Raw genomic sequence first — 25,436 nt, forward strand, 5'->3', positions numbered from 1 at the left:
TCTCTCTCACAAGAAAATATTGAAAAGATGAATGAAATACGATATTTTACAGCAAAACAATTGACATAGATCTGTTAAAATGCCATGGGCTATGAATGGTCACTCATGAAATATATGACCTTTCATGGTGTGCCAAGCAAATGAAACCTGACATTCAATAGGGTTTGACAAAATGTTCTAGATGTGCCCCCAAATGCAAAAAATAACCTCCACTGTGTCACGGATAGCATTTTGCGGTGGGCGTCCCCTTATACCAACAGTTAAATGTAAGTTGCCCCTCCCTGAATTTTGCTATTAATGTTATCCTTGCACCATCCTTATGTCAAACGTTACCTCTTATATGATCAGGCCAGCATTTTTCAAGTTTGTACCCTCCTATAGGCCACAGCAGTCATCCTTTGCGCCAATAATCACCTTCAATATGCTAGTATTTTGCCAGGGTGTCCCACACCAAGAATTACTGACAGTATGACTGTACCAGCCTTTTGTCATGGATGTCCTATTTGAGGTCCCCGGCTATTAAGTTTGCTTCCAGTATACCAACACCAGTATTGTGCCAGGGCCAAAAGCAGACTCACAAGCATAACTCCACATTCTCACTCGTGCTAATTCACATTCACTAACTCACACTCATTCTCACCTACTCCCTCTTAATTAATCATTCTCACCTCCTTGCACTCATTCAGTCTCACTCTCACTCTCTTGTGCGCACACTTACACTCACACACGGTCACTCATTCTTAAACTGATTTCATACCTACTTACAATAACTTGCACTCATTTTTACTTTCACTCAATCATTCTCACTCACCGACTCACTCATACTCACTGACTGACATTTAATCTTATTTATTCACTGTTAGGGTAATTAAAGACAAGCTGAAAACTAGGAGGGCGAAGCCACCTCTGTCTTTTTGGGGTCACAAAGCCAGTGGCAAGGTTCGCAGGGAGCAAGCCAGAGGGCACAGTTGTAAGTTCTGGCGACCCTTAAATGACGTCCATGAGATTTGCTATTCACGCCTGTAGGATTAGCCTACCTCTGCGTCTGAGAGACTTGTATAACCTTTGATTTTTGCTCCGTGTCCTTCCACGTTGACTAAGTTACAACACGGGTCTTAGAATCTATTTGGAAAGGCCAGGATGGACAAGGCAAGATTTTGTATATATTTTCTAAAAAGATAGACGATGTGAAATTGCACAAACACTTTTCTTTTAACTGTTCCAGACAGTTATAGCCATTTATCACATTTCAGGAAACTGCTGAAAATTCACAGTTTGCCCATATTTTCTACTATTTCCTTGTAGAAAGAAAGCCCCAACATACCCTCAAGGAGAAAACTTGCGTGACAACCACAAAGTTATTGCTAAAATGCATTACTGTCTCTTCAAAGGCTCTGGAATTTTAGAAAATATATATGAATATTGTGCTACGAAATACACCATCTGACACAGTTTATTTTTCAAACGTTTCTCAAAGATGATAACTGCCCCACATATTCTTACAGGAAATAGGAAGTGTTCAGTCCAAGTTTAGGTAAGTATTTGTGATAAACTACTTGTCAAAGTTAACGAGTTTCCACTGCACAAAAGAGAACTAAAAAAAAATAACAAAAAAAATAGAAGATTTGCCAATAAGTGGGGATACACGTGGAACTTCCATTTACTGCATTGTATTGTAGCTTTCTAAGGAAGTTATTTTTTATGCACTGATTCTTAACAAATTTTACCGCTCCTAAAAAGCTCTGGTCAATGGATATTTCCTATTCTCCCCAATTAACAACCAAACGACCATTAAATGTTTTGGTTAAGCCACTTTAGTTTTTATTTCACATAATACAGATTTATAATAAAAACCACAGAGTTTAGACTTTGATTCACATACCACTTGAAGCACTGGGTACGCTTGTATGAAGCATGTATATATATATATATATATATATATATATATATATATATATATATATATATATATATATATATATATATATATATAGTAAAACACTGAAAAGTAATTTTGAACATTAGACATAATGAATGCGAGAAAACAGTATCACTGTCTGGGGGGCTTGACCAAACGATTTTAGAAGGTGCGGGATCTGATCTGAAAACATGTGAAGACAACAGATTTAAAGGATGTTAACAAAGCAACAACAGAATTGTAATCAATAAATGAATGAAAATGTAGATTAAAAACCCATTTTAAAAAAAGTGTTCAAGTAGACAGCATCAAAAGACTAACAACAAAATTAACCTGCAGGAGCAGATTTTTTTTCTCCTTTTCCCAGTCTTTCATTTTGCAGGATACAGCCACGATTTTCTTAGAATATCAATATTGAGGAAATGTTGGATCTACTTTTTTTGCCCAAGCCATTAATCCACCAATTATGTCTTTTGCAATCAAGAAATCCAGCTCATTGCCAGATAACGCCTCCAGAATTTTAACTGCTTTCTGTGAGTCGTTCCCCAATTTGCAAATAACATACACTGGAAAAGGTGCTTCTCCATAAGCCAACTCTTTTTCTTGTTTCATTGCTTGCCTTAGAAGATGGACATATTGATTATTGTTTTCTTCCAATTTACTCAAGGGAATGTGGACTGAATGAGGGAGGTGGCAGATGTCCACCTCAGTTTGTGGCCGAACATCCACAAGTAAATGAGCAAACTTGTCATCCATTATCTTCTTGTATTGTTGTGGTGATATTCTTTCTTTTGGGGACAGCAAACACAAAGACCTGCACTTATCAGATGCTGATGAGCCACAAAATGCCTCGTAATCTTGTAGAATTTGCACAGATGGATTATCTCCACAGACAGCACAGTCACTTTTCTTAGGACGCATCTTGATATTACGGAATCGCCCGTCTATGGCGTCAAACATCATCAAAACCTGGCTGAAGGAGGAGTCCATTCCTGAAAGAATCTTTATTATTTCCAGAGCCTGCATCAGACCCACAATTCCAGGAACGACCCCAAGGACTCCACCATCTGCACAATTAGTCACTGTCTCAGCTGGAGGAGGTTTTGGAAAAAGGCATCGGTAGCAAGGACCCCCGTTATAATTATACACTGTCAGCTGTCCCTCCAGTCTAAGGGCACTGGCAGAGACTAGTGGTTTGCCCATTAGAACACACGCGTCATTGATGAGATACCTGGTGGGCACATTATCTGAACAGTCAGCAATAATGTCATACTGTTTAACAAGCTCTAGTGCAGTCTGGGAATTTAAAGTCATATGGTAAGGAATGTATTCTACAGAAGAATTCAACAGTTTTAGTGCTGAGGCAGCAGACACAGACTTAGGTGTGCCTTGCTTGTTCTCGGAGTGCAAAACCTGCCTGTGTAGATTGCTCAGTTCAACAACATCATGATCCACAAGTCCTAGTCGGCCAATGCCTGAAGCAGCCAGGTACTGTGCAAGAGGGCAGCCGAGACCACCACAGCCAACCACTAGAACAGAAGAGTTTGCAAGACAGAGCTGCCCTTTAACACCAAGCTCTGGAAGAACGAGTTGTCTACTGTACCGCAATATATCCTCATTCGTTAGGCTGGACTTTGCTTTTAAAGAGGACAACTCCGTCAGTGGATGACATACAAATGGCAGATATGAACTGCAGGTGGACTCCTCTTGCAACTGCACAAGTCTTTCTCTAAGTGCATTCACCTCTTCCTCTTTCGCCAAGAGCTCTTCCCTGAGCTTGACTATGTCGGTCAAGTTCATTGCAGTTACACAAGATTCCTTCCCCACAGGCAGCATATGGCAAAATCAAAGTACTTCCTGCAGTACAAGGGAGATAAAATGTTAAGTTCTTGCTGCATATGCACCTTTTTCCGTGCATTCCCCCATCTATAGCCATGCTGTTTTGCTGTACTGGGCAGTCACTAGCATGCTCATTTATGGTTAGTATGCACAAATTCTACTATATACACTGCAAATCTTTCTGAAAATACAAACACATAACATGCCTGTTGTGATACCATAAAGACTGATTGGGAGTGTCAACTGTTACGAACAGGAGGGGATCTAAAATAGTGTATGCAATAAAAATTATGTTCTCCTAATGTCTTAAAGCATGGCTGTCCTGTATCCATGCATGGGCACAATATGTACAATGAATTTTGTAATAAATGCAAAGAACGGACACTACTGAATTGCAGGTGGTTGGATGAGGAAAAAAAAAATGTTTGCGGAAAAAAGAAAATACACAAGTATAAGATTTGCGCATAAGAGGGAAATGTTTACACTAAACAAAATACTTTCGTAAATTGAGGATTACAATTGCATTTCTAAGGGGCTAGCATATACCTCCAACTAAATACATTTCCTTCGCTGCAAAAAATATATATAGAATGCAGACCATTGGATTACAAATTTATTTTGGTGCACAATTCTATTTGTACTGGAAAACAAACATTTCATTTTTTCAGCTATACAATTATGCTGGATTAAGTTATCAGCCAGCAAATCTCCAGGTGTCTGGAAAACCTTAGCCTAGGGGACTGCGGGATAGAGGGAAAGGTGTTTCCCCACCTCTAGAAAATATTTAAAAACTGGAATATATTGGCGCAATTTTCAGCACTGTTTCTGTGATAAATGGACCAAAGATACAGTTCTTACAGGCATTCATAAAGGAAAACTCAAAATAATTTCATAGATTTTCTGATTTGCCCAGCAGGTCCAGCCTCTGGAGGGAGATAGGGTACTAGGTAATACAACTTGGGATCTCCCCTTTACAATGTAAGATACACAACACACTCATCTGAATTTTAAAAAACGAATATCAGGCCGAGAAAAATCCCTTTGCCCACTTACTATAGTAAGGCAGATTTTATCAGGGCAAGCGTTTTTTGGGGCCCACTGGCCGGTTCTGGCAAGTTAGCCCCAGCTGGCAAAGAACAGATGTCCTGTTCATTCAGAAAGTGAATAAGCCATAAAAATGTCTTTAAATTTTATTTTTACCCTGTCACATTTGCTGTACATTCAAATAAAGAGGTCAGATGTTATCTTATGTCCTTTTTTTACTAATTGCTGCTTATTTTTTCAGAGAAATTGGTGTTTACTTTTCTTTCTCTGACTGCAAAAGTAAAGGATTTGTATAGTAAATGGCCCGACATTCGTTGGGAAATGAAAGACTTTAGGATGTCACTTTTTCCCTAACACACAACATTTAAATAGCTTGTAAATGAACAGAATTTCAAATTATAGCAGCAATTAGGAAAGCAAATTTTTTGTAATCCAGACGTGTAATAGAAACAAAGATTTTAATATGGTAAAAACAAAATCAGCACACTTAACTTGGTGATGTTCAAATGATAAATATTAGCAGAATCACGATTTTCAAAAACTATTGTTTGTACGCTTTAAAGTTTTATCAAGAAAACTGCATGTCACTTGGGAATGTTGTGGCCATTTCAGTGGAAAATGTACAGACTAAATTACAGTGCACTACCACATAATACTGGAGTGATATATTTATTAAAAGTGAGAGAAACATTCCTGCCCCCGCACTGATGACAATGCTATGGAGAACCAACAGACAAATTAGAGGTCATGCATTACAGTATATGGGGGCTTGATTCAGATTATACATGGACCAAATGTTTAGTATATTAAATCAAACAAAAGAGTTTTTGTACAGCAGACATGCCAAACTCACACATATTTGAAGGTGCTCTCATATGGGATAGTGAAAAAAAAAGGCGGCTCAGCGAAATAAAACATTTGTCTAGGATCACACAATTTGTGACCAGTTTATGGGTCAAGAGCTTTACAGTTAGGTTGAGTAGATTATTCAAGTCATTTGACATGCAGGTCTGGTAACATTTATATGATTTTTAGATGCCTTAATATACCAAATTATAATTTCATTTGTATGCAGCAGTCTCTAGAGATTTTGTATAAAAGCTTGTTGACTTCAAGTATTGTTAAAAAAACTAAACAAAAATTCAAGATGACAATTTGACAGGATCAAATGTCTAACTACCAGTTACGTCACAAGCTCACAATTATTTGTGAGGCACGACGGGATTAAGTGATGTGCCCAGCATTACAGGATGTTGACCCGAAGTTGGGTTTTGAATATGGTTCCCAAGTTTGCCGCTGTGGCCCTAAAGTCACATCCACTCCTTAATAATGACAATGACGTGGAGGTTTATCGAGAGATTGGAACTGATTTATGGACTTATCTGCCAGATGTCCTTCCTCCAACAGATGTGGGAGGCTCTGCACTGCATGGAGCTGCTAAAAGTATAACATTTGACTGCAGGGCCTGCAAACACCACTTATAGAGCTTTCCCTAAATAAAACTTAATGTTATAGCATCTGTGCTTGGCAGAAGCATGACGCAAACAGTTTCTCAAAGAAAGAACAAGCATTGACAAAGACAATAGGTCTCCCTTGTGCGAGATTTAGAGGTACTGGCGTTGTAAATGTCAATGTCCTCTATATGACAGAAGCGACTTGCGACATTGACGTCGATACATTGAGTTGGGTAATAGTAATGCTTGTTATTCACACTGCCACCAAACAGCAGTATGGCAGCACCACCAACACTATATGCTGACTGACTCAAACTGTCCACACACAACTGCACAAACACAAATTGTTGTTACAGCTCCTTCTCTTTTCTCCAGACATAGAACCTGAGATTTCACATTACCTGTTTTTTTCCTTACGAGTTGACTTTGTGAAATTTGCAAGTTTTGTGACTGATTTCTGCGGCTTCGTAGCTCTACAAATAAAATCCATTACTGCACCCAACTCAATGTCGCACAGTTTGTTGACATTGTAAGCATGAAAGTCTGAATCTCTTGAGTGTAGAAACGCTGATATGCATGTTTCCCACAGAAGTCTCCAGGCACGTTATTCTACTAAGCGGTCTTAAGTTGAGGACCAAATCACTGCACACTACGGACTGCACAAGGGATGGGCCACATCACAGCCATGCCATGCTAGGATAAGGCACAAGTTACTAACGTATGGGGAGAGGCCCGGACTATTGAAACAAATTATTTCGGAGCAAAGATTATTAGAGCATTCCTTGCCTTCACACATGGTAGACTTCCAACTCATCCTTTTTGGGGTTGTGAATTCACAGATAGGCAAATGACAAAGTTAACCTTCTGCTGCCAGATAGAGCTGCCAGCAAGAACCTTGGTTGTAGTTATAGGCGTCAGATGGCTTGCTGCATTCTCTCTTTTCTGGCCTTCAGAACGGCATTCTGTAGAAAGGCATTTTATTCAAAGAAAGCTCAGGGTGGATGTTACCAGTTTCCCTGTGAGGTGGGGAACTAGCCTCGGTAAACGGGACCCTCAAAACCGATGGGCTTGCTCACGCTGCTGCAGGGATAACATCCATCTCCGATTTGAGCGGGGTTCTTGCCACTGCTTGCCCTTATGTGCCCATACCGATGACCCCAGGATATGGGTCCATGAACTCCCCTCCGCTTACCTCGAACATGAGCCCTAACAGAAAGACCATAGCCATGCATGACAGTGCGTCTGCATGTTTCTGTATAATAAACTCATGGCTGATTCTTGTTGACTTTCTTGCAAATTGCCATGGTGTCGCTGGCAGGGGCCTGGCTGCAGCTGTGGCTTCTCTGCTACTCTGTGCTTTGACTCCTTTCTTCCTCCTCCTCCCACAGTGCTACTAACACCACATCTCCATTAGCAATAATGCTCTTGCTCCTGCCAGGCCTTTCCTCTCCCAGCCACCACCAGGAGTGGGGGTGTGGGGATGCAGGGAGTAGGGGGCAGAAGGTTGGAGCTGCCAATCAAGCCAGAAGAAGCTTGTACAGGCCACAAAGGAGTGTGCTTCTTGGTAGAGTTGTAATGAACAGAGGCCATCCTGAAATAGAAAACTTAAGTTTCAGTTCAAGAGGCACTTAGTGGAAAAAGTACAATTTGTTCAAAATGTTAAGAGTATTTGATACTAAAATAAAAAAATAAAGAAATCACAAGCGCAAGCAGGTTGGTAAAATTAAAATCCATTAAAAAACAAAAAGCCTAACTAGCCCCAGACCCGAAGCAAGTCTCTGCATGCCACACAAAGAAAAAAAAACATGCACCAGCTTTTGGCGGGTACCCTGACAAAATACGTGGCCCAATGGATTGGGGCCCTGACATAGGAGGAGGTTAAGTCAGCAGCGTCCGCAGGGGTGCGCGGCGGCTGCAACAGGGAGCACAACTTGTGCATGTCTCTATCCCTGTAGGCACGGTTGAACGGGAAGCGGCTGCTGAGTACCTCCTCACTGGAAAAGCCAGGGTCGAAGCAGAGCTGGCCAGATATGGTCCAGTAGGTGAGTTTGGTGGCAGGTGGTTAGGGCTGCTGTGCAGCGAGATTTTCCTTTCTGCCCTCCAGCTTAACCAGCACAGTCTTGTCTAGAACCCGGGACAAAGAAAATGATGTACCATGCCTCCTTTCCAACATGCTCGGCCTCCTCCTAGCAGTTAAACAAAGCCCAGAGGAGGATGGAAAAGCACGGCCTGGAACAAAGAGAAAGTCGCATTCACCTCTGCTCTCCTATCGTGAGAGCGTGCCACTGCACTCACTGAGCAGCAGCTCCTATAGGAGCACGATAGTTGGTCTTTTCCAGCTTGGGAGGAGGTGAGAGCCAAATGCTGCAATAAGCAGCTAAGGGCATTAAGCACCCACAGTCTAAACACGAGCAGGAAAGAAAAAATAAAGTAGTCCCTGAAACTAGGGATAAAGAACCACAGCGTAAATATACTGTACTTAGCCCCTGCTTCGTGGGAGGACCAAAGAGAAAAAGGAGGGACAAAGAGGCAGGACTGACCCTCTGGTAAGCAAGGATTTTTAAAGGACTGTGAAACAAACAAATGACAAGGAGGGGGAGGTCTTTAAGCCCACAGAGATGTATACGAAAGTATACACGAGGTCGTATGCTTTCGCTTGACCTAAAAAAAAGACACATGCTAGTTTTCCTTCCTCGTCTGCTGCAATTCGAAGATGAAAAATGATTTTTATAAATTCGACTAGATGCTGGAAGTAGTTCTTAATGCCCATACCACTGCTAAACATATACCTGCAAAGAGTCGTTTTAACACCTTGGTTGGTTTTCTTTCAGGGGTACCATTTGCAAACGTATGATTTTGGCTGCAGGCATGCCTTTGAGGGCCTAATACACAGATCAGAGCAGAAGCCAGGGCTTTTTTTGCAGTTTTATATGGCACGAAAAGGTATTGTAGCACTTTACATGAGTAATAGTTACATTACTAAAAGTTACTTTTTATTTTTGTAGAGATTAGGTATCTTGCCTGAAATAACAGAATGTTGCGCCAATGCCAAGACTCAAACCCTGCTCCCCAGATGCAAAATAGTGTGGCACCTCTGGCTGTAACATCTCCAACCCATCCCCTCCCTACAGCAGGATTAGATTATGGGAAAATGAACCGCTCCAGGCCACAGAAAATGTGAATGTTTCTAGATACATCTACACTGCTGTACACAGATATAAAAAGCTTGTGTATTCGCTTTTTAAATTTTATTTTGCGGGTGTCTTCTTGTTTCACTTTTGTCCTCGTTACTACTGTACATATCTGGCCTAGACTGTTTCAATGAAGTATGCTCTCATGAAGAATTACTGGTATGTCTATAATTTCAGTTTGGCACATAGCTGTGAGGCACTGAACTGGCTTCAACAACAGCAGTTGATTGATGCAAGCGCTAGCGCATCAGACCTGTCCTCTTCTAGCCCCATCAGCCATATGTTCCCTTGCCCCTTCATTTCTTTCGGTTCATCTGTGGCTCCACCTGCCCCACAGCATCCCCTTGCCCATCCATCTGTCATCCCTATTCCATTCGGTCTTTTATTCTCTTCCCCCGTCTCTTTACCCATCATTCTCTGTCTTCTCCATGTACCTTGTTAGTCACCCTTCTTTAATCCCACGCTCCCCCTTTTCGCCCAACCTTTTCTCCTGCTGAATGTCAGTTGCTCGCCTCCTCGCATTATTTCATGCCTCTTTGCACCATTCACTCAATCATCATGTTAGCCTCTCCCCTTTCTCCTTCTCCTCAGTTAGTGAAAGCCATGACTATAATTTTTTAACACCAGCATAATCATGACTCTCGACTGTATGACTGAACCATGCACGGTAGAGCCACGTGTAGCTAAACAATGCAGGTGGAACCACCACCACGTTTTTACCACACATGCCTTTACAACTAATGTCATTGTAAAAGCATAGCTAGTAAAGGTATGTGTGGTAAACACGTGTGGTTCAACCATACAACCTTCCCTCTCAACTTAAAAATGTACCCCAACACCCCTGCCCCCATCCGCCCAAGGCCTAAAACTACCACACCCCTAAAAACCTCCTCCCCCAAACCAAAGCCTATGCCTAAGCCCCTCCCCGTCCTAAGCCATAAAACCATGCCCCTGCACAAACAAAATCCCCCAAACCCTGGGCCTTGTTGGAAAACAAAACCAAAAAAAAAAAAAAGGAAACACAACTACCCCAAACCCACCCACCCTGAGGCCTAAAACATTCCCTTAATCCGAAAAACGTCCCCCTCCCCCCCCTCCCCCCGAAATAAACCTGGCCCCAGAACCTCCCCGCCCTGAGACCTAAAACCTTTCCCCACCCCATAAAATCTTAAGTACCCTGACCCCTCCACCACCTTCCCGAGGCCTAAAACTGACCCCCAAAACTGCCTCTTCCTCCCCCTGCCCCCAGCCCTCCAACCCCACCCTGCTCTAAAAACTACCACAGCCTCTCCCCACGCTGAGCCCTACCACAGACCCCTTACAAAACAAAACAAAAAAAAAAAAAAAAAAAAACCTCTCCCCCCTCCCCAACAAAACTGCCGCCCCACCCCTCCAACCCCACTCTGTCTTTAATCCCCCTTCCCGCCCACTTTCCTGGCCGTCGCGTTCCTCTCCCCGCTGTGTGCCTGAACCACGCATATGCATGGTGCCTTAACCACACATTTGCATGGTTCATGCACTTGCGTGGCTCAGGGCAAGCATGGTAACGCTTGCGTGGTGATAGTCTGCGTGGCTCCGGCCGCATAGTAAAGGCCGTTTCCCATGACACTCTGGATGCTCATTTGCAAGCAGTTACGACTTAGAAGGAAGAAGGGAGAGAGCAAGAGAGGAAAAAGGAAGAGAACATTTGAGAGTAAGGGCTGGAATCAGTAGTGCTAAAAAGAAAACTAGATGGAAAGAAAAGAGATAGTGGGTGGTGAAGCTACTGGAAGCTTTAAAATGAAAACAAAAAGGCAAATGGAGAAACAGAAGAGAGGAGAGATCAAGAGACCAGACTGCCTTTAGATACCCAAATTATAAGTCTTGTCCTCTGCTCCTTCCCACACCTGGGCAGTGACAGTCCTTCAGCAGTTAGTGAAGGTTGGTGTCGCAGACAGAAGTACAGTACACCAGTCTGATTCAATAGCTGAAAGAATTCTAGCCGAAATGTTCTAAACAGATACATTTTTTAATGACTGTGAGGTGAAGACAGCAACAAAGGAGAGAGTGGGAGGAAAGTAAGTGGGGAGGAAGCAACGGAAGACAGGGGAGGGAGTGAGAATGATTTGATACATGAGGCACAACAAAAGCATACGCAGTGTATTTGTTCACAGCATGTGACCGTATGTCACAGTCATAAGTTGAGACTCATGACTCTGTGACATCAGGTCGATCACGGACTGGCATGTCTTCTTGTAAAGGCAGCCTCCTTGTAACTCCTTTTTCCAACTAGTCACAGAGATGGGTTGAGTCAGTTATGCTTGCTGACCTCACCCCACCCTGTGAGGACTTAGGAAAGGGTGTGGTGGTGAAGCAACTTTAGAAATAATTGACAAGCAGCCCCAGGAAGTACAGTGCTGATGCTGTACATGCCTGGGGCTGCTTTAAATATGACACAGCTTTGCGTCATTACCGCGCAGTCCCCAAGGATGACACCACCACCCCCAACTCCCAAGTACTACAGGCCAGGGCTTGCTCCAGGTCACTTCAAAGGCTGCTTTTAAAAAAATATATATATATATATTTTTTATTCACATTTTATCGTGGGTTAAATACAAACAATAATATGACTCAACAGTTTCTTGTCGTATCATTTGCCAACGTTACTTGCTTCCACGGTGCACGTTTGTATTCGCCATTTATCTTATCTATGTTACCTTGTCTCTATGAGTGTTTTTCGCTGTTACACGTTCTCTGTCATGTGCTTGAGTGTAGCTTCTCCAGAAACCTCTGTCTTGTAATATGCTATCCCCCCCTCTCCTTCCAATTGTCTTAACCAAACTCTTAACAACCTATTAACATGATGGCACGTGGGAGCATGCTAAGGATAGTTACTGTAAGATGTGTGGCAGGCTCGTACCAGGGAGGAGGCCCAGCTCCCCTTACCATCTACATCCCTGTGTTGCCTCTCGGTGCATGTCTGGGGTCTCCCCGGTGTGTCCTGTTACTCTCCGGGCCCGATCGGTGAGGGGTGTGAGGGGGGGGTCTATATCTCGGTCTGATTTCTTATTATATATCTCCCTTCTGTCGTGGACCTGTCCTTCCCGCTCTACTCGCATGTCCCAACCCGTAATACGTGTCCTCTATTTCTCATTATCAGGTCTCACTTGTCAACTGTCGCCTTCTCCGCTCCTTCCTCTCCCTTGACTATTTGTTCCCACTTCATCAATATTTCTTCCCATGTCGGAGCAATGGGTGTTCGTCGTATGCCCCGGGCTTCTTCACATTTAAGGGCTTGTAGCTCGGCTCTGGCCCATTTCAGCCCTTCGCGTCTCCATTCACTCAGGGAGGGGCTCCTGGGTGACCCCCAGCCAAGTGTTATTAATTTCCTAAATAGTACCAGTGCCAGATCCAGGAAGCGTTCCTTTATCTTCCCCACTACTAATACTGTTTTCAGACCTAGGAGGGACACAGCTGGAGTTTGGGTTACCTTGATCTCGAGCAACTCTTTCCGTTCGGATACCACCGCTCCCCAGCCCCCCCCCCCCCCCCGAATGTCAGTGCAGTGCCACACCATGTGGTCAAAGTCAGCGTCCACCTCATTACATTTAGGACATACCTTGGGAGTTCCTCCGTATATTCAAGTCAATCTATGTGGGGTAAGGTACGTCCTATGTAAGTAGTTGAATTGGGTATATCTTAGTCGTGTGTTCCTTGATACGCCCGTGGGTATGCTATTCCCTTCCGCCATTCAGAGTCCGTGAGATCCCTACCCAAGGCCCTCTCCCATCTCTCCCTTTGAGGTTGTAGTGGGTCCAGTATGCTTTCGACCTGTGTCTTGTATAACTTCGTTATTAAGTGAGCGTCATCTCCTGCTGTCAGCAGTAGGTGCAGTATTTGGTGTGTGGCCGGTTCCGCAGTGTCCCAGTGCTTCATTAAATTATGTGTTAGTCTCTGGTACAGGAGAAACTGTCCACTTGGTACCCCCCCATTTTCCATCAAATCCGTGAATGTCCTCAAAACCCCGTTGCTAAAGAGGTCCCCCAATTGTCTCTACTCCTGCTTTCGCCCATGTGCCTAGTCCGGCTCCCTTTCGGTCCCCGCTCTTCGATTCCAACAGGAGTACCAATAATGGTATTCCAGGCGAGTAAGCCGGTCCTACACCCACCCGTCGTGTACATCTCCTCCAGCAGACAAGTGCCACGTTCGTCATTCTACTTCTTTCCTGTGGTTCCACCTTCCGGCGTATCATCTGTGCTATGATGTCATCTCGGCTCATTTCGCCACTCGTGACATCTGTCCAGTCGGCTTCCTCCTGCCATCCACCTGGAGACCCACTGCAACTGGCAAGCCAAGTAGTAGGATTCAAAGTCTGGGACACCAAGACCACCCTCTAGAGTTGGCCTGCAGAGTATTGCTAGTGCTGTGAGCCTTCGACCTCCGTCCCATACCAGTTCCCTGCGCAAGGTATTCAACTCCCTGAACCACGATGCCGGGATCGTCACTGGGAGGTTAACAAAATAGTAAAGGAGGCGGGGTAACATGAGTTTCATATAAGATAGCGATATCCTGGCCATTATCAGTAGTTTCAACGTCAGCCAGAACCTAACTGAGGTCCAAAGGGAAGAGAGTGCCCTTCCCAGGTTCCCATCTCGAAGATCTTTAACATCGTGGTACACCTGTACCCCCAAGTATTTGATGGTTTGTGGAGCCCACACCATAATCCGAGGGCATGAGGATGGGCGGGCCAACCCTACTGTGATAGGGAAGACAAACGTTTTGCTCCTGTTAAGTCGAAGCCCCGACATATTCCCGAAGCAGTCCAATATTTGCAGTGCCCAGGGCAGTCCCGTCTCCCCGTCCCCAAGATAAATCAGGACATCGTCTGCATAAAGTGAGATTATGTGCTCAGTTTGTCCCCATTCTGCCCCCCTGCCTGCTCCTTCCAGCTGAAATTGTGCCGCCAAGGGCTCAATAGCCAGGGCAAATAATAATGGTGACAGTGGACAACCCTGCCTGGGCCTCTATGTATTGGATAAGATTCTGAGATCGTCTTCCCAGTTCTTACTCGTGCCAGTGGGGATGTATATAACAGGTCCACCCATCTCACCCAATCTTCCCCTAGCCCCATCCTAAGCGTCACTGTTCGTAAATAGTCCCATCTGACTGAGTCAAAAGCTTTCTCAAAGTCAATAGCTATTAGCGCACCAGTTGGGAGTCGTTCCGTATTTGTCATCTGCAATATGGCAAAGAGGCGTCTGAGGTTCAGTGACATACTACGGTTTGGGCCAAACCCATTCTGGTCCGCGTGGATCAGCCTTGATATATGCTGGAGCAATCTATTAGCCAGGACTTTGCTGAGGATTTTAAAATCGCTATTCAGCATGGATAGCGGGCGAAAATCAGTGACTGATGCCTCGCCTGATTTCAATTTGGGTAGGGGCACCACCAGTGCCTCTCTGAGGGAGTCCGGCAGTCGTCCGGCGCGCAGCGCTTCTGCATATAGTTCTACCAGCTGGGGCGCCAACAGTGTCATGTATTTTTTGTAAAAGTCTATCGGGAGACCATCTGTGCCAGGTGTCTTCCCAGGGGGCAGCTGTGTGACAGCCTCCCTTACCTCTTCTATTGTCACTGGTCCCCCCAGTTCGTCCCTCCCTTCGTGCGCCAGTACAGCCAGTGGGAGCGGTCGTAGAAATTTATCTAGTCGCCCTTCCTCTGTCTGGTTGGGGCTCAGCTACAAGTATGTATAATAGTCCCTAAAGGCGTTGTTTATGGGGCCTGGTCTGAATCTATGCTCGCCTTTCATATCCCGAATGCTCACGATGGGGTTCCCTCCCCTCCTGGTCTTACCAGCCAGGCTAACAGCTTACCTGCCCTACCCTCTTCAGTTTGTATCGATGCTAAATATTTCTGTGTGTAGTGGCACCTAAGATGTTCTTCTACCTGGGAATGGGTCCTCCTTGCCTGCATATATTCTTCCTGGTTCGGTGTGCCTTGGCTCCCTGCCTTTTCTGCCTCATGTATGGTTACCTCTAGTTTGGTTAGTTCGCGCTCTAGGGTGCGTTTAATCCCCACCGTTTGCCCTATACAGTAGCCTCTCGTCGCTACCTTAAGTGTTTCCCACTCTATATGTCTAGTAGTGGCTGACCCTTTATTAATTTTAATGTGGTCTGTCAAGAATGAACGTAGCGCCTCCCTGTATGCTTGGTCTTCAAGTGCGCAGGTGTTAATCTCCATAACGGTATGGGGGGCCTATCCTCTACCACTCTCCAGTTGAGTAACAGGGGATTGTGGTCAGATATTGTGCGTCCCAAGTATTCAGAGTGGGTCATTTCCCGTGCTAGGACAGCTGAGCACACCACTCTGTCTATCCTGTTGTATATGTGGTGTAGCCCTGAATAATATGAGTAATCCCTGTCCTCTGGATGCTGTTCGCGCCAGACGTTAATCAGTTCCCAGTCATGCATCCATTCCCTAAATTTTTGGGCTACTTTATGGACCGCTGCCCCGGGTAGTGGCGGGATGGAACGGTCCAAATCTATGTTCGTTATGCTTTTGAAGTCCCCCCCCTGTGCTGCTGGCATGTGAGACGGCTCGACAAGCGCTGCATAAAGGGAATCTCGTCCTGATTGGGGGCGTAAATACTTCCCAGCACCAATGGTGTCCCGTGGAGTTTCCCTTTCACCAATACAAACCTACCCTCCTGATCAATGTCAGTAGATACCACCTCAAAGGGGACACCTGCCTGCACCCAAACCAGTGCCCCCCCTCGCATATGCGGAGTATTTAGTAGCGAACACCTGCCCTCTCCATCTACGCCTTAGCTTTTCCACTTCCGTTGCTGTCAGGTGGGTTTCCTGTAGCATCTCCTCTTTAGATAAGATAGTATTCTGTGTCTTTTAGCTGGTGACCCTATCCCTCTGATGTTCCATGTTAGAAAACTATAGTCTGTCATTTAAAAGCATCAAAGAGGGTCGGCCTAACCTACCACCCCCGGTACTCCACTTCCCTCCATCCCTTATTCTTGGTTGCTCAGTTTTAATCTGTTGACCCCAGGTGCCATCAAAACTTAAAATTGAATATCCCAACTGCCCCTCCCCAGGGCGCCTCCGAAAATGTAGGTACGCCAAATAACCAGAGCAACAGTGCAATTTTGGCATCAAAGTGAATATAGTTCTCGCCAGTCTAACTGAGTGGATGAGAAGCCGGTAGGGGGGGTGGGTGGGTCCATGCCTGTCGGGGCCTTCTAAGTACTCGGTGTGCCCCATCACCAGACCAGGTCGAATGCGGTTACCCAAAGTCATCTGCTGTTTATGGAGTCACCCTCGGAGGTCGCCCGGAGCAGCCGGAGCCCTCCGCTGATGAAGCTGTCGTGCCATCTGAGTCTCTCTCGTTGCTCCCTGTAGGGGATGCTTCTCTGCCCATAGCAGCCGCCACTCTCCAGGCTTCTGTCCTCTCATACTCCCTCTGTGATTTTGTCGGTCCAGACCGGAGGCGGGTCCGGCGATGCCGCCCCCGGGAAGCTCCCCGCGTCACTCTCTCGGTGTTGTCCGATTTCGTAGGCCGCCCTGCTCGTCCTCCACGAGTCTCTATCCATTCCCATGCCTCCTCTGGATTCTGGAAGAATGTGGTCTTGTCCTCTGTGATCACTCTCAATCTTGCTGGAAAAAGGAGAGAGTACTAGATCCCTTCCTTTCTGAGGGCTCTCTTCACCGCCATGAATGAGGCTCTCCTAAGTTGGACGTCCATGGTAAAATCTGGAAAAAGGGTTACTTCTCCATTCGCCACCTTAAATGGTCCCGCCTCTCTGGAGCAGAATGTCTCTATCTTTGTAGTGGAGCAACCTGGCTACCACTTCGCAGGGCGGTCTTCCTGGCGCTAAGGTCTGGAGGGGACTCGGTGTGCCCTCTCCAACGTAAAGAATGGTGTCAATTGTCCCGGTGCTACCACAGTGCGCAGCCATTCCTCAAGGAATTCTAGCATATTTGTGCCTTCTGCTCCTTCCGGGAGCCCTACCACTCTTACATTGTTCCTTCGATTCTTTCCCTCCGCATCTTCTGCCCTGCGCTCCAGGCGCATCACTCTGCCAGTGAGGCTCAGTACCGAGGCTTCTAGGTCTTTTTGTCTCGGTGTAATGTCCGCAAGCGTGGTCTCCGTTTCCTTGACTCTATCAACAAGCTTCTGGTGATCCGCACGCAGGAGGCCCATTTCCACCGGCACCGGATGGATGTCATGCTTCAAGGTTGTTTTTGTATCCTCAATTGCACCTAGTATTTTATCTAGGGTATCTTGTACTTTGGTTTGCGTGAGGTCTCGCAGGTCCCCTCCACCGTGATCAGCGTTAGTAGGTGCGTTTTACTCCTGCGCCGGCCCTTAGAGGTCATCAGCCCAGAGTGGCCCGGAGCCCGGGATCTTTACAGTTCTTGAGGCCACACCTCTGCCGGACCCTTTTACCTCTAGATCCAGTGCCTTCAGTTCGGGTTCTTTAACTAGCGCGGCAGTGCCCGGTAAATCCTCCGTTGGTTACCCCAGTTGTTCATGCAAAACGTTTTCTTGAGTTTGCACTGTCCCATCGCGTAGGCCCAACGGGCCCGGACATGCCCCTTCCAGGAATTGACGCCAGGTGTAGCCTAGGACCAACTCTGCTTCGCACTCGATGAACTCGTTGTCTACGGGGCCCCCCTAACCTGGCATGGAGCCTAATGCCTTCGACGTCTTGTCAGTGTGCCCCATCAGCTATTCTCAACTAGTAGCTAAGATTAGGCCTCGCAGTAAAGTTGGATTCATAGAGGGCCCTTCCCGGGTGTCCTGTTCCTCTTACCCCAGTGCTCGAGGGATCTAGTGCGGCCCGAGATGTTTGGGGGCCTCCGCTCTCCTTCACTGGTGAAAAGTCTGGGTCAGGCAGGTCCAGCACCGATCGCACGGTCCACCCGGGAAGGACTCCGCCTCCACCGCTCGGGCGGAGCGCAGCTCGCCGCTCCCCCGGTCCGCAGGTCCCAACTGAACCTGCTGCTCCTCCGCTCGGGGCGATGCGCCCTCTCCCCCTATCAAGGGGCCGCGCAGCCGGCGCCACCCCCCCCCCCCCCCTCAGCTCTGCTGCGCAGCGTCTCCTCACTGTCACCAGGGAGACCAGCACTCAAGCCCGACTCCATTTTCTTCCTGGGCCCCAGTCACAACGCTCCGCAGCTCTCCTCCCGGGGGGGGGGGGTTCATACAAAACGTGTTCTCAAGTTTGCATTGTCCCTTTGTTGAGGCCCTCCAGGCACGGATATGACCTCTTCCAAGAATTGGCGCCAGGTGTAGCGCTAGGCCCCGCTCCGCACTCGACAAAATCGTCGTCCACTGGGCCCCTATTATCTTTGCAGAGAGCCTAATGTCTTCTCCAATGTCTCGTTGGTGTGCCCCATCTGCCGCTCTCAATTTGTAGCTGAGTCTAGGCCTCACGGTGAAGTCGGATTCATAGGGGGCTCTTCCCGGGTGCCCGACTCTTCTCACCCCGGCACTTGTGGGAGCCAGTAGGGCCAGAGGTGTTTGGGGGCCCCTGCTCTTCCTCTCTGGCGAAAAATCTGGGTCCCGCAGGCCCTGCGCCGACCGCCTCCACCGCTCCATCAGAGCGTAGCACAGCGCTCCCCCAGCTCGCAGGGGCCGACCGCGCCCTCTGCTCCTCCACCCGGAGCTACGCGCCTCCTTCCCCTATCAAGTGGGACCGCATAGCCGGCACTGCCCCTCCTCAGCTCCGCGGCATCACCAGAGAGACCGGCACTCGAGCCCCCGGCTCCAGTTTCTCTCTGGGCCCCGGCTGTGAAGCTCCACAGCTCACCTCCTGAGGGGTCCCGGTGAATCCCTTCCGCTGACTATTCTCTATTCCAGTGACCCCCGATGCACAGCACTCCGAGGGATGGTCAAGGGATGGGGTTAGTTTTTGCAGATAATTAACAGGCCCCTCGGGAGCCGATGTATTAAGCGGCCGCCATCTTGCCCGGCCCAGCCATGCCCCCGTCACCTCATAGGCTGCTTAAAATTATTTGACAACAACAAAACCACATCCCTGGCATATATGCATTAGTGCAAGTGCCTCAGGAAAGCTGCCCGCCTGACGTCCGGGTTAGCGAGTGTCACATTAGGCAGGCCAAGGCACTGCAGTCTAAAAGAAACATGGATGGCAATTGCCTTCTGCAATCATCACCATTTGCATGGCTTGTAAAATTAGATGGCTGGAGCCACTCTGCCCAGCATCAGGAGACTCCAGGTAATTTGAAGCAAAAAATGGTGCAGGGGCCCGGAATTACTAGGGCCTGCTGCCGAATGCTTGGTTTGCCAATTACCAAAACTGCTCAGGCTTGGATCGTCCTCATGCCTCCTTCTTCCACCACCCCATACTTCTGGTCTCCTTTTCTCACTCTTGCAGGTTCTTGTTTTTATACCTGCTTTCTGCATTTGTCCCAGGTTTCTAATCTTGGTCGTCCTAATTCTTGCTCCCATTTCTCTCTTTCCCTCATTCACGGACTCATAATGAACAAGCATTGCCAAAGAAAACCGCTCTCACCCTTGTGAAGTATTGGCTTCTCCAATGATTTTTGGGCGATGTTGTGCAGCATCAACAAAATAATAATAATAAAAACATTGGTAATGAGGTGACGTGCATACTGTTCGTGATGCTTCTGAGGGCCACATATTCAGCAGGTGTGTAGACATATGCTTGCATAAGCACACCTATTGACTTGTCTTGTGTGGCATTTTCTTTTTTCTTTTTCAATTTACCACTTTTATTTATTTAGTATTATTTCTTAAACGAAGTGGCTTGGTAGCAAATTGAAGCTGTTGGGCCATGAAAAGAAAATCTCATTTTTTTTATGATTGTGAGGGGATGACAGCAACAAAGGAGAGAGTGGGAGGAAAGTACCTGGGGAGGAAGCAAGAGAATACAGTAGAGAATGATTATAGCAATTTAAAAAAGGGCAAAAAGAAAAATGCAATGGACAAGGTGGGAGGAGGAAGGGAGCTATGCAGAGTGCGAGGGGGTCGGCTGTGTGTATGAAACACAAAAAACAGCACTCATGGAAGAGGGCACGTAGGGGAGTTGGGGGTAACATGGAGAATTAAGAGGTCGGGTGCAGTGATTTGAGGCGAGGAATGAGCACACGGAGGCTAGATCCTGAAAACACATGCCTCCTTATGAAGTGCTTAAAGAAAAAGAAACAGCTCCTTAAATTTGAGCAGTGGAAGGTTTCAAGTCAGTGCATCGCAAAAGATGGTGAACAGAACATGCTTCAAGAGAGGGATAAACATAGGAAAAAGGAATGCAAGCCACTGAAATAAGAAGCATCTAAATATGACTGACAAAGCCAACCAATAGTAAAACATAGGTGGGCTTCATGCTCATTACGTTGTTGGTATGGTCCACAAAACTGAGTGCTGGTGTCCACCATCTGCAATAATTGGCACAATTTAAGAATTTAGTGTTCCTTTGGGTCAGTTGTGTTGGCTCAAGCTCTATACCTAGGGAATTTAGAGCTACCTCTGCGCAGTGAACAAGTTAGGGATTTAACATGACAGTCCTGGAAGTTTTGAGGTTACACTCAGCGGGAATAACAGCAAACTCTTCTTAAATCCATGTTACAGAAAAAGGCTGATGAGAGGGCAACAAACCTGACAGAGGAAACGAAGTGTTCTTTGTGAAACTGAAACACATTTACACTGCATATCAGCTGGTTGTCATTTGCCTCCTCTACCATGCCTTGAAATGTATAAGCTACAAACAAGTAATTTTTTGGAAACCAAAATTACATTTCTGGTAATCTATCCCAACACAAAAGAACACATTTCCTACACCAGACTAACCATCTTGTAATCATTCCATTTACAAACCTTGAAGAAAGTGTATGCAGAAAACCACTCCACTATGATCTGATCTTCCTCATGACATCTCAGCTATGTCTCAGTTATAAACCACATGTCACTCTTAGGTGTACATCCTTGAGAAAGGTGGTTTCAGCATTCGGTCCCCAGTGCGGTTTTGTCCATGTACACCACGGAAGGTGGATAAGGTGCCAATTAGTATCATATTAAACAGAATTTTCCACAAAATGGTGCAGAAACCGAAGTTTAGAAACAAGTATCTGGGGAAAACCTTCAGGGCCACCAATTCTGGGAAGCATAGGATGAAGGGGTTAAGCTTCATCAAATACTATATAATCAGCAATGCTGACAGAAATCTGGAAAGCAGATGGGGTTACCAAAAGGTGGAAGAGAATAAGCAGAATCATGAAAAAGGAAATTGCGTGCTGGATTATGATGGACAGAGACTTATCTGGTAACGAGATCGATGTTGTGCACTTCACAAGACAGCAATTTCTTTATTTTCCAATGGCAAAGAGACTCAATTCGCATCCAACTGAGCAATGTATTGTGGGAGAAGGAATAACCTGGCTCTCCGGTGGGCTAAACAATCCAAATTGAAAGCATGAACGTACTTATGCCACTGACAAGGTAGTAGAGCCAATTCTGGTGCTTTTCTAAACTTAATGACCTTAGCTGTAGCCCAAGAAGAGTAATCAAGCCAAGTATTGTTCAAAATGTAAAATGTAGCTTTTAATGCTATTGGGGGGGTGGTGGTGGGGGGGGGGGGGGCGGATTAGAATATCATAGACTCTGACCTTATTACATGATTGACAACCCATCGATGTATCAACTGCTAGTACAGTTTGTATCCAATTGGAAATGGAATTGACTCTTCTGTTAAAGATTTTAGGATGGAACACCTAAAGTGAAAATTTGTGATTTGCCTTAAACTAAGCCTTAGAAAATGAAACCCCACTGCTAAGGACTCTGCAATGTAATGACATTCTATGCATCCTAAAGTCAATTATCGATAGAAAGGCTAAACTAGTTAATGACCGTGACTGTAACAAATGGTCTGCAGGTGATTAGTAGAAGTAGAACTGACTCCATATTGGTTTACCTTCCGATATAGCGAGAAAAACATCTGCACTGATTATGTTATTTATGAAGTAGGAAAGCAACCATGAGCTACCTACTTTGACTTCTGAACTCTTTTCAGCCCCATCTTTTTAGTCTAGGACAACAAAACTGCATCAAATTTAGGGCTCAGTGCAAGGCTAAGCCATAATTGTAAGCCCTTTAAATGGGCAATTCCAGACCTTCAAGTGGAAGACCCAACCTCAAGTTAGTTCAATTTTAATTTAAAGTTATCCAATGTGACAATTTTAGCAGCCATGTTATAAATATTTATTTAGCTTGAGTTCACAGTGATACTTGTTCTAAATAAATACTTGCCTCAAGTGGATCAAAAATAAATAAATAATGTATGTCACTGTAGAAATGAAAGCATTTGAACCAAAATGTGTATCTTTTTGCGGTTACATGCATGGCTAGAAACACAGATGTACTTCTTTCATGGATGTTTTATGTGCCTCCTTGCCCAATAAGGGCACAAACCTTTTTTTTGGTGATGCTGGAGGCTTTCAGTGCAGGTTACTATTTATGGTAAATGACTTTTAAAACTTGAAACCATACTCCAGTGGCATTTATGCTGACCCATGCAGTACACCCACCTGCGCTGCCATGACTTAATCTGAAATAAACCGTATTTTTCTTTAGCCAATGCTACTTACCTTCACTAATTCTCAAGCAAACAAAAAGCACGACCCTAAAATGTGTGACTAATTAAATGGGGCTAGCAGTCCATACTAAAGAAAATAAAGTGTCACCTGCCCTCTGAAAAGCAAGGGATCTCGGGGATCATTAATGCACTTCACTATAGCTTCCAAAAGACACCGACTGCTCTAGTAGGATTACTGTCACATACAAAAGGGTGAGACAAGACTCTACTCGCACTTCCACATCAGCTGTCATTTTTCTATTCAGAAAAAAGTCTGAAATACTTCACACACCAACCTGCGACTTGGAACTTAACACAAATTGGACTACTGAGATTAGATAACGTTTCAGTACCAAAACCTCATCGGTCAAATCTTTCCTATATTAAGGTCACTGCTGGTTCCAACACCTGCCTGTTTAAAATACAAGAAAGCATGCCAAGACCCAGAATAATTTAAACCAAAAAAAAACAGCTGGTGGGCGGTCTAGACATGCTGCAGTAAATATAAATCTAGACAAACAGACGCAGCACAACATGACATTAATGTTGCTTTCAGCCACTATCACAGTCACAAGCGCTGAGAGTTGAAAATTTGAAAGTTAAAAAGAAAAAGCGCACATAATTTTTATGTGAATGCCGACAAGAAAATTGCAGATTTTCTTGAAAACGAAAAAAAAAAAAAATGTGCAGTTATTATGAGTGACCTTATTGATAGTCTACCCACGAACAATCGGGGGCAAATTCTGTCTGTAGTATTAGGGTCCACTTTCAAAGTGATCGGACACTTGGTGGAAGGGTATGTCTGTAAAAAGACAATGCAGGTTATCTGCCACCCTCTTTCCTAGCCTCTGTCCTATTTCCACAGCAAAGGAGAGGACATCCTGACAGGTTGATTCAGTGTGGCAGAAGTAAGGCATCCTGAGATTTACCTTAAGACAATAACGTGAATACTTGCTGAGTGGGGTGGTTGCCGGTCAGGCAGGTTTTGACGTGGCTTCTTTACTGGCAGCCTAGGTAAAATACAATCTACAGTTAGTTTACAAACACGTAAATACATAACTGTATTTGAAACAAGCTATTAAAAATACAGTTTCAATTTGAAAAGCTTGAGATATATATATATATATATATATATATATATATATATATAATTAAAAAAATTGATAGGCGTTCACATGATCTCACTTTAAGAGCAACCTACCTCTTTTCTCCTACATCATAAACGTTCTTCCATTGCACTTAAAAAGTGATCCGTCTCATTACCGCGTTGATCCAAGACTGCAACATCAAATTACTCAAAAGGTCCGATAAAGAGACATCAAGATCGAACAGATGGAAACTGTTTGGAAACAAAAGTGAAAAAGCTAAAGCAAACACTAACTTCATTTGACCATATACAATATGAAACAATCTAAGCAGGTTAGGTGGGTTAGATAATCAATGGTATAAATTGTTTAACTCAAAGAACTCATTTCAACACCATCAAAAAGGCAGAGACAGAGTGGCCTTGCAGAGATTTAAACCTATGAGATTACACAGGTATGTGATGAAAGTGTCCTGCCTAGGTAATGCCAAAGCTTAACTACTGTGCTTACAAATAGCAAGTCAATGGGAATAAAGTAATAAGATACAAAAATAGAAGCCAGAGAAGTCAGGGGAAAATAGCTCGGAGGATGAACCTCCAATAGCAAAAGTGAGCACAACAGTTGCCTATGAGTCCATCCCCAGAGCGCCTGCTGCCATTCACACAACCAAACCAAGCAGTTTTATTTACTGTTGCACCTGATGGAATCAGCTGCTGTTGCTGTTGAAACAAGCATTTTCAATGCAATGGGTCTCGCATTTGTTCGAGTTAGAGCTATTAGCGTTATAAGGCAAAAAAAAAAAACGCAGCGCGATCGCGCTATGTAAAATGGAAGCGCGATCGCGCTGTGTGGAAAATAAACAGATAAAGTAGTCGGGACTCCAGGCTGAAAACATCGAGCCTTGTATGTTTTTGGTACTTTACCGGTGCTGTGTATGTGGGCTAAACATCAGAAATGGCATGACCTATGTATGCCTTTCACAAATGAAAGCAAGCGGATTTTAAAAGGCAAGCCCACGAACCAATGTAAGTGACTGACGTAGCATGGGCGTGGTTTCAAGCCCAAAGAGAGAATACAGAATGGACGGAGCACTTTGTGCTCGCCCATAAAAATGAGTTTGGGTAGTAAAAGTAAAACAGAGTGGGAGTTTTGTGTTGTTGGCAGATGGCTGTAGCATGCTCTTACTTGGTGCACTTTGTCTCCTGGCGAGGGTGCTTGCAGGATGACAGCATGACTGGTGTATAAGAGCCAGTTTCCGGAAGCAGGATAACAGTATTAATGCTTAGAGAAAATTCTAAAAGGTTG

The 25,436-nt window shown here is 45.2% G+C and overlaps 2 protein-coding genes across 2 annotated transcripts in view; both read right to left on the minus strand.

The window, feature by feature from the left end:
- LOC138292700 (short-chain dehydrogenase/reductase family 42E member 1-like) overlaps positions 1-24,055 on the minus strand; it is a 61,260-nt gene extending 37,205 nt beyond the window's left edge. The window contains exon 1 of the mRNA XM_069231430.1: positions 23,976-24,055. The gene's annotated coding sequence lies outside the window, so the exon portion shown is untranslated. The remainder of the gene's footprint in view (positions 1-23,975) is intronic.
- On the minus strand, positions 1,794-24,303 carry MOCS3 (molybdenum cofactor synthesis 3). Its single transcript, XM_069231429.1, has 3 exons — positions 24,248-24,303; positions 23,976-24,056; positions 1,794-3,775 (listed from the first exon to the last, which is right to left on the minus strand). The coding sequence occupies exon 3, from the start codon at positions 3,752-3,754 to the stop codon at positions 2,327-2,329; it is 1,428 nt and encodes a 475-aa protein (XP_069087530.1). The 5' UTR covers positions 3,755-3,775; positions 23,976-24,056; positions 24,248-24,303; the 3' UTR covers positions 1,794-2,326.
- Between the last annotated feature and the right edge of the window lie 1,133 nt (positions 24,304-25,436).

The sequence above is a fragment of the Pleurodeles waltl genome, chromosome 4_2 (assembly GCF_031143425.1).
Source record: "Pleurodeles waltl isolate 20211129_DDA chromosome 4_2, aPleWal1.hap1.20221129, whole genome shotgun sequence".
NCBI lineage: Eukaryota > Metazoa > Chordata > Amphibia > Caudata > Salamandridae > Pleurodeles > Pleurodeles waltl.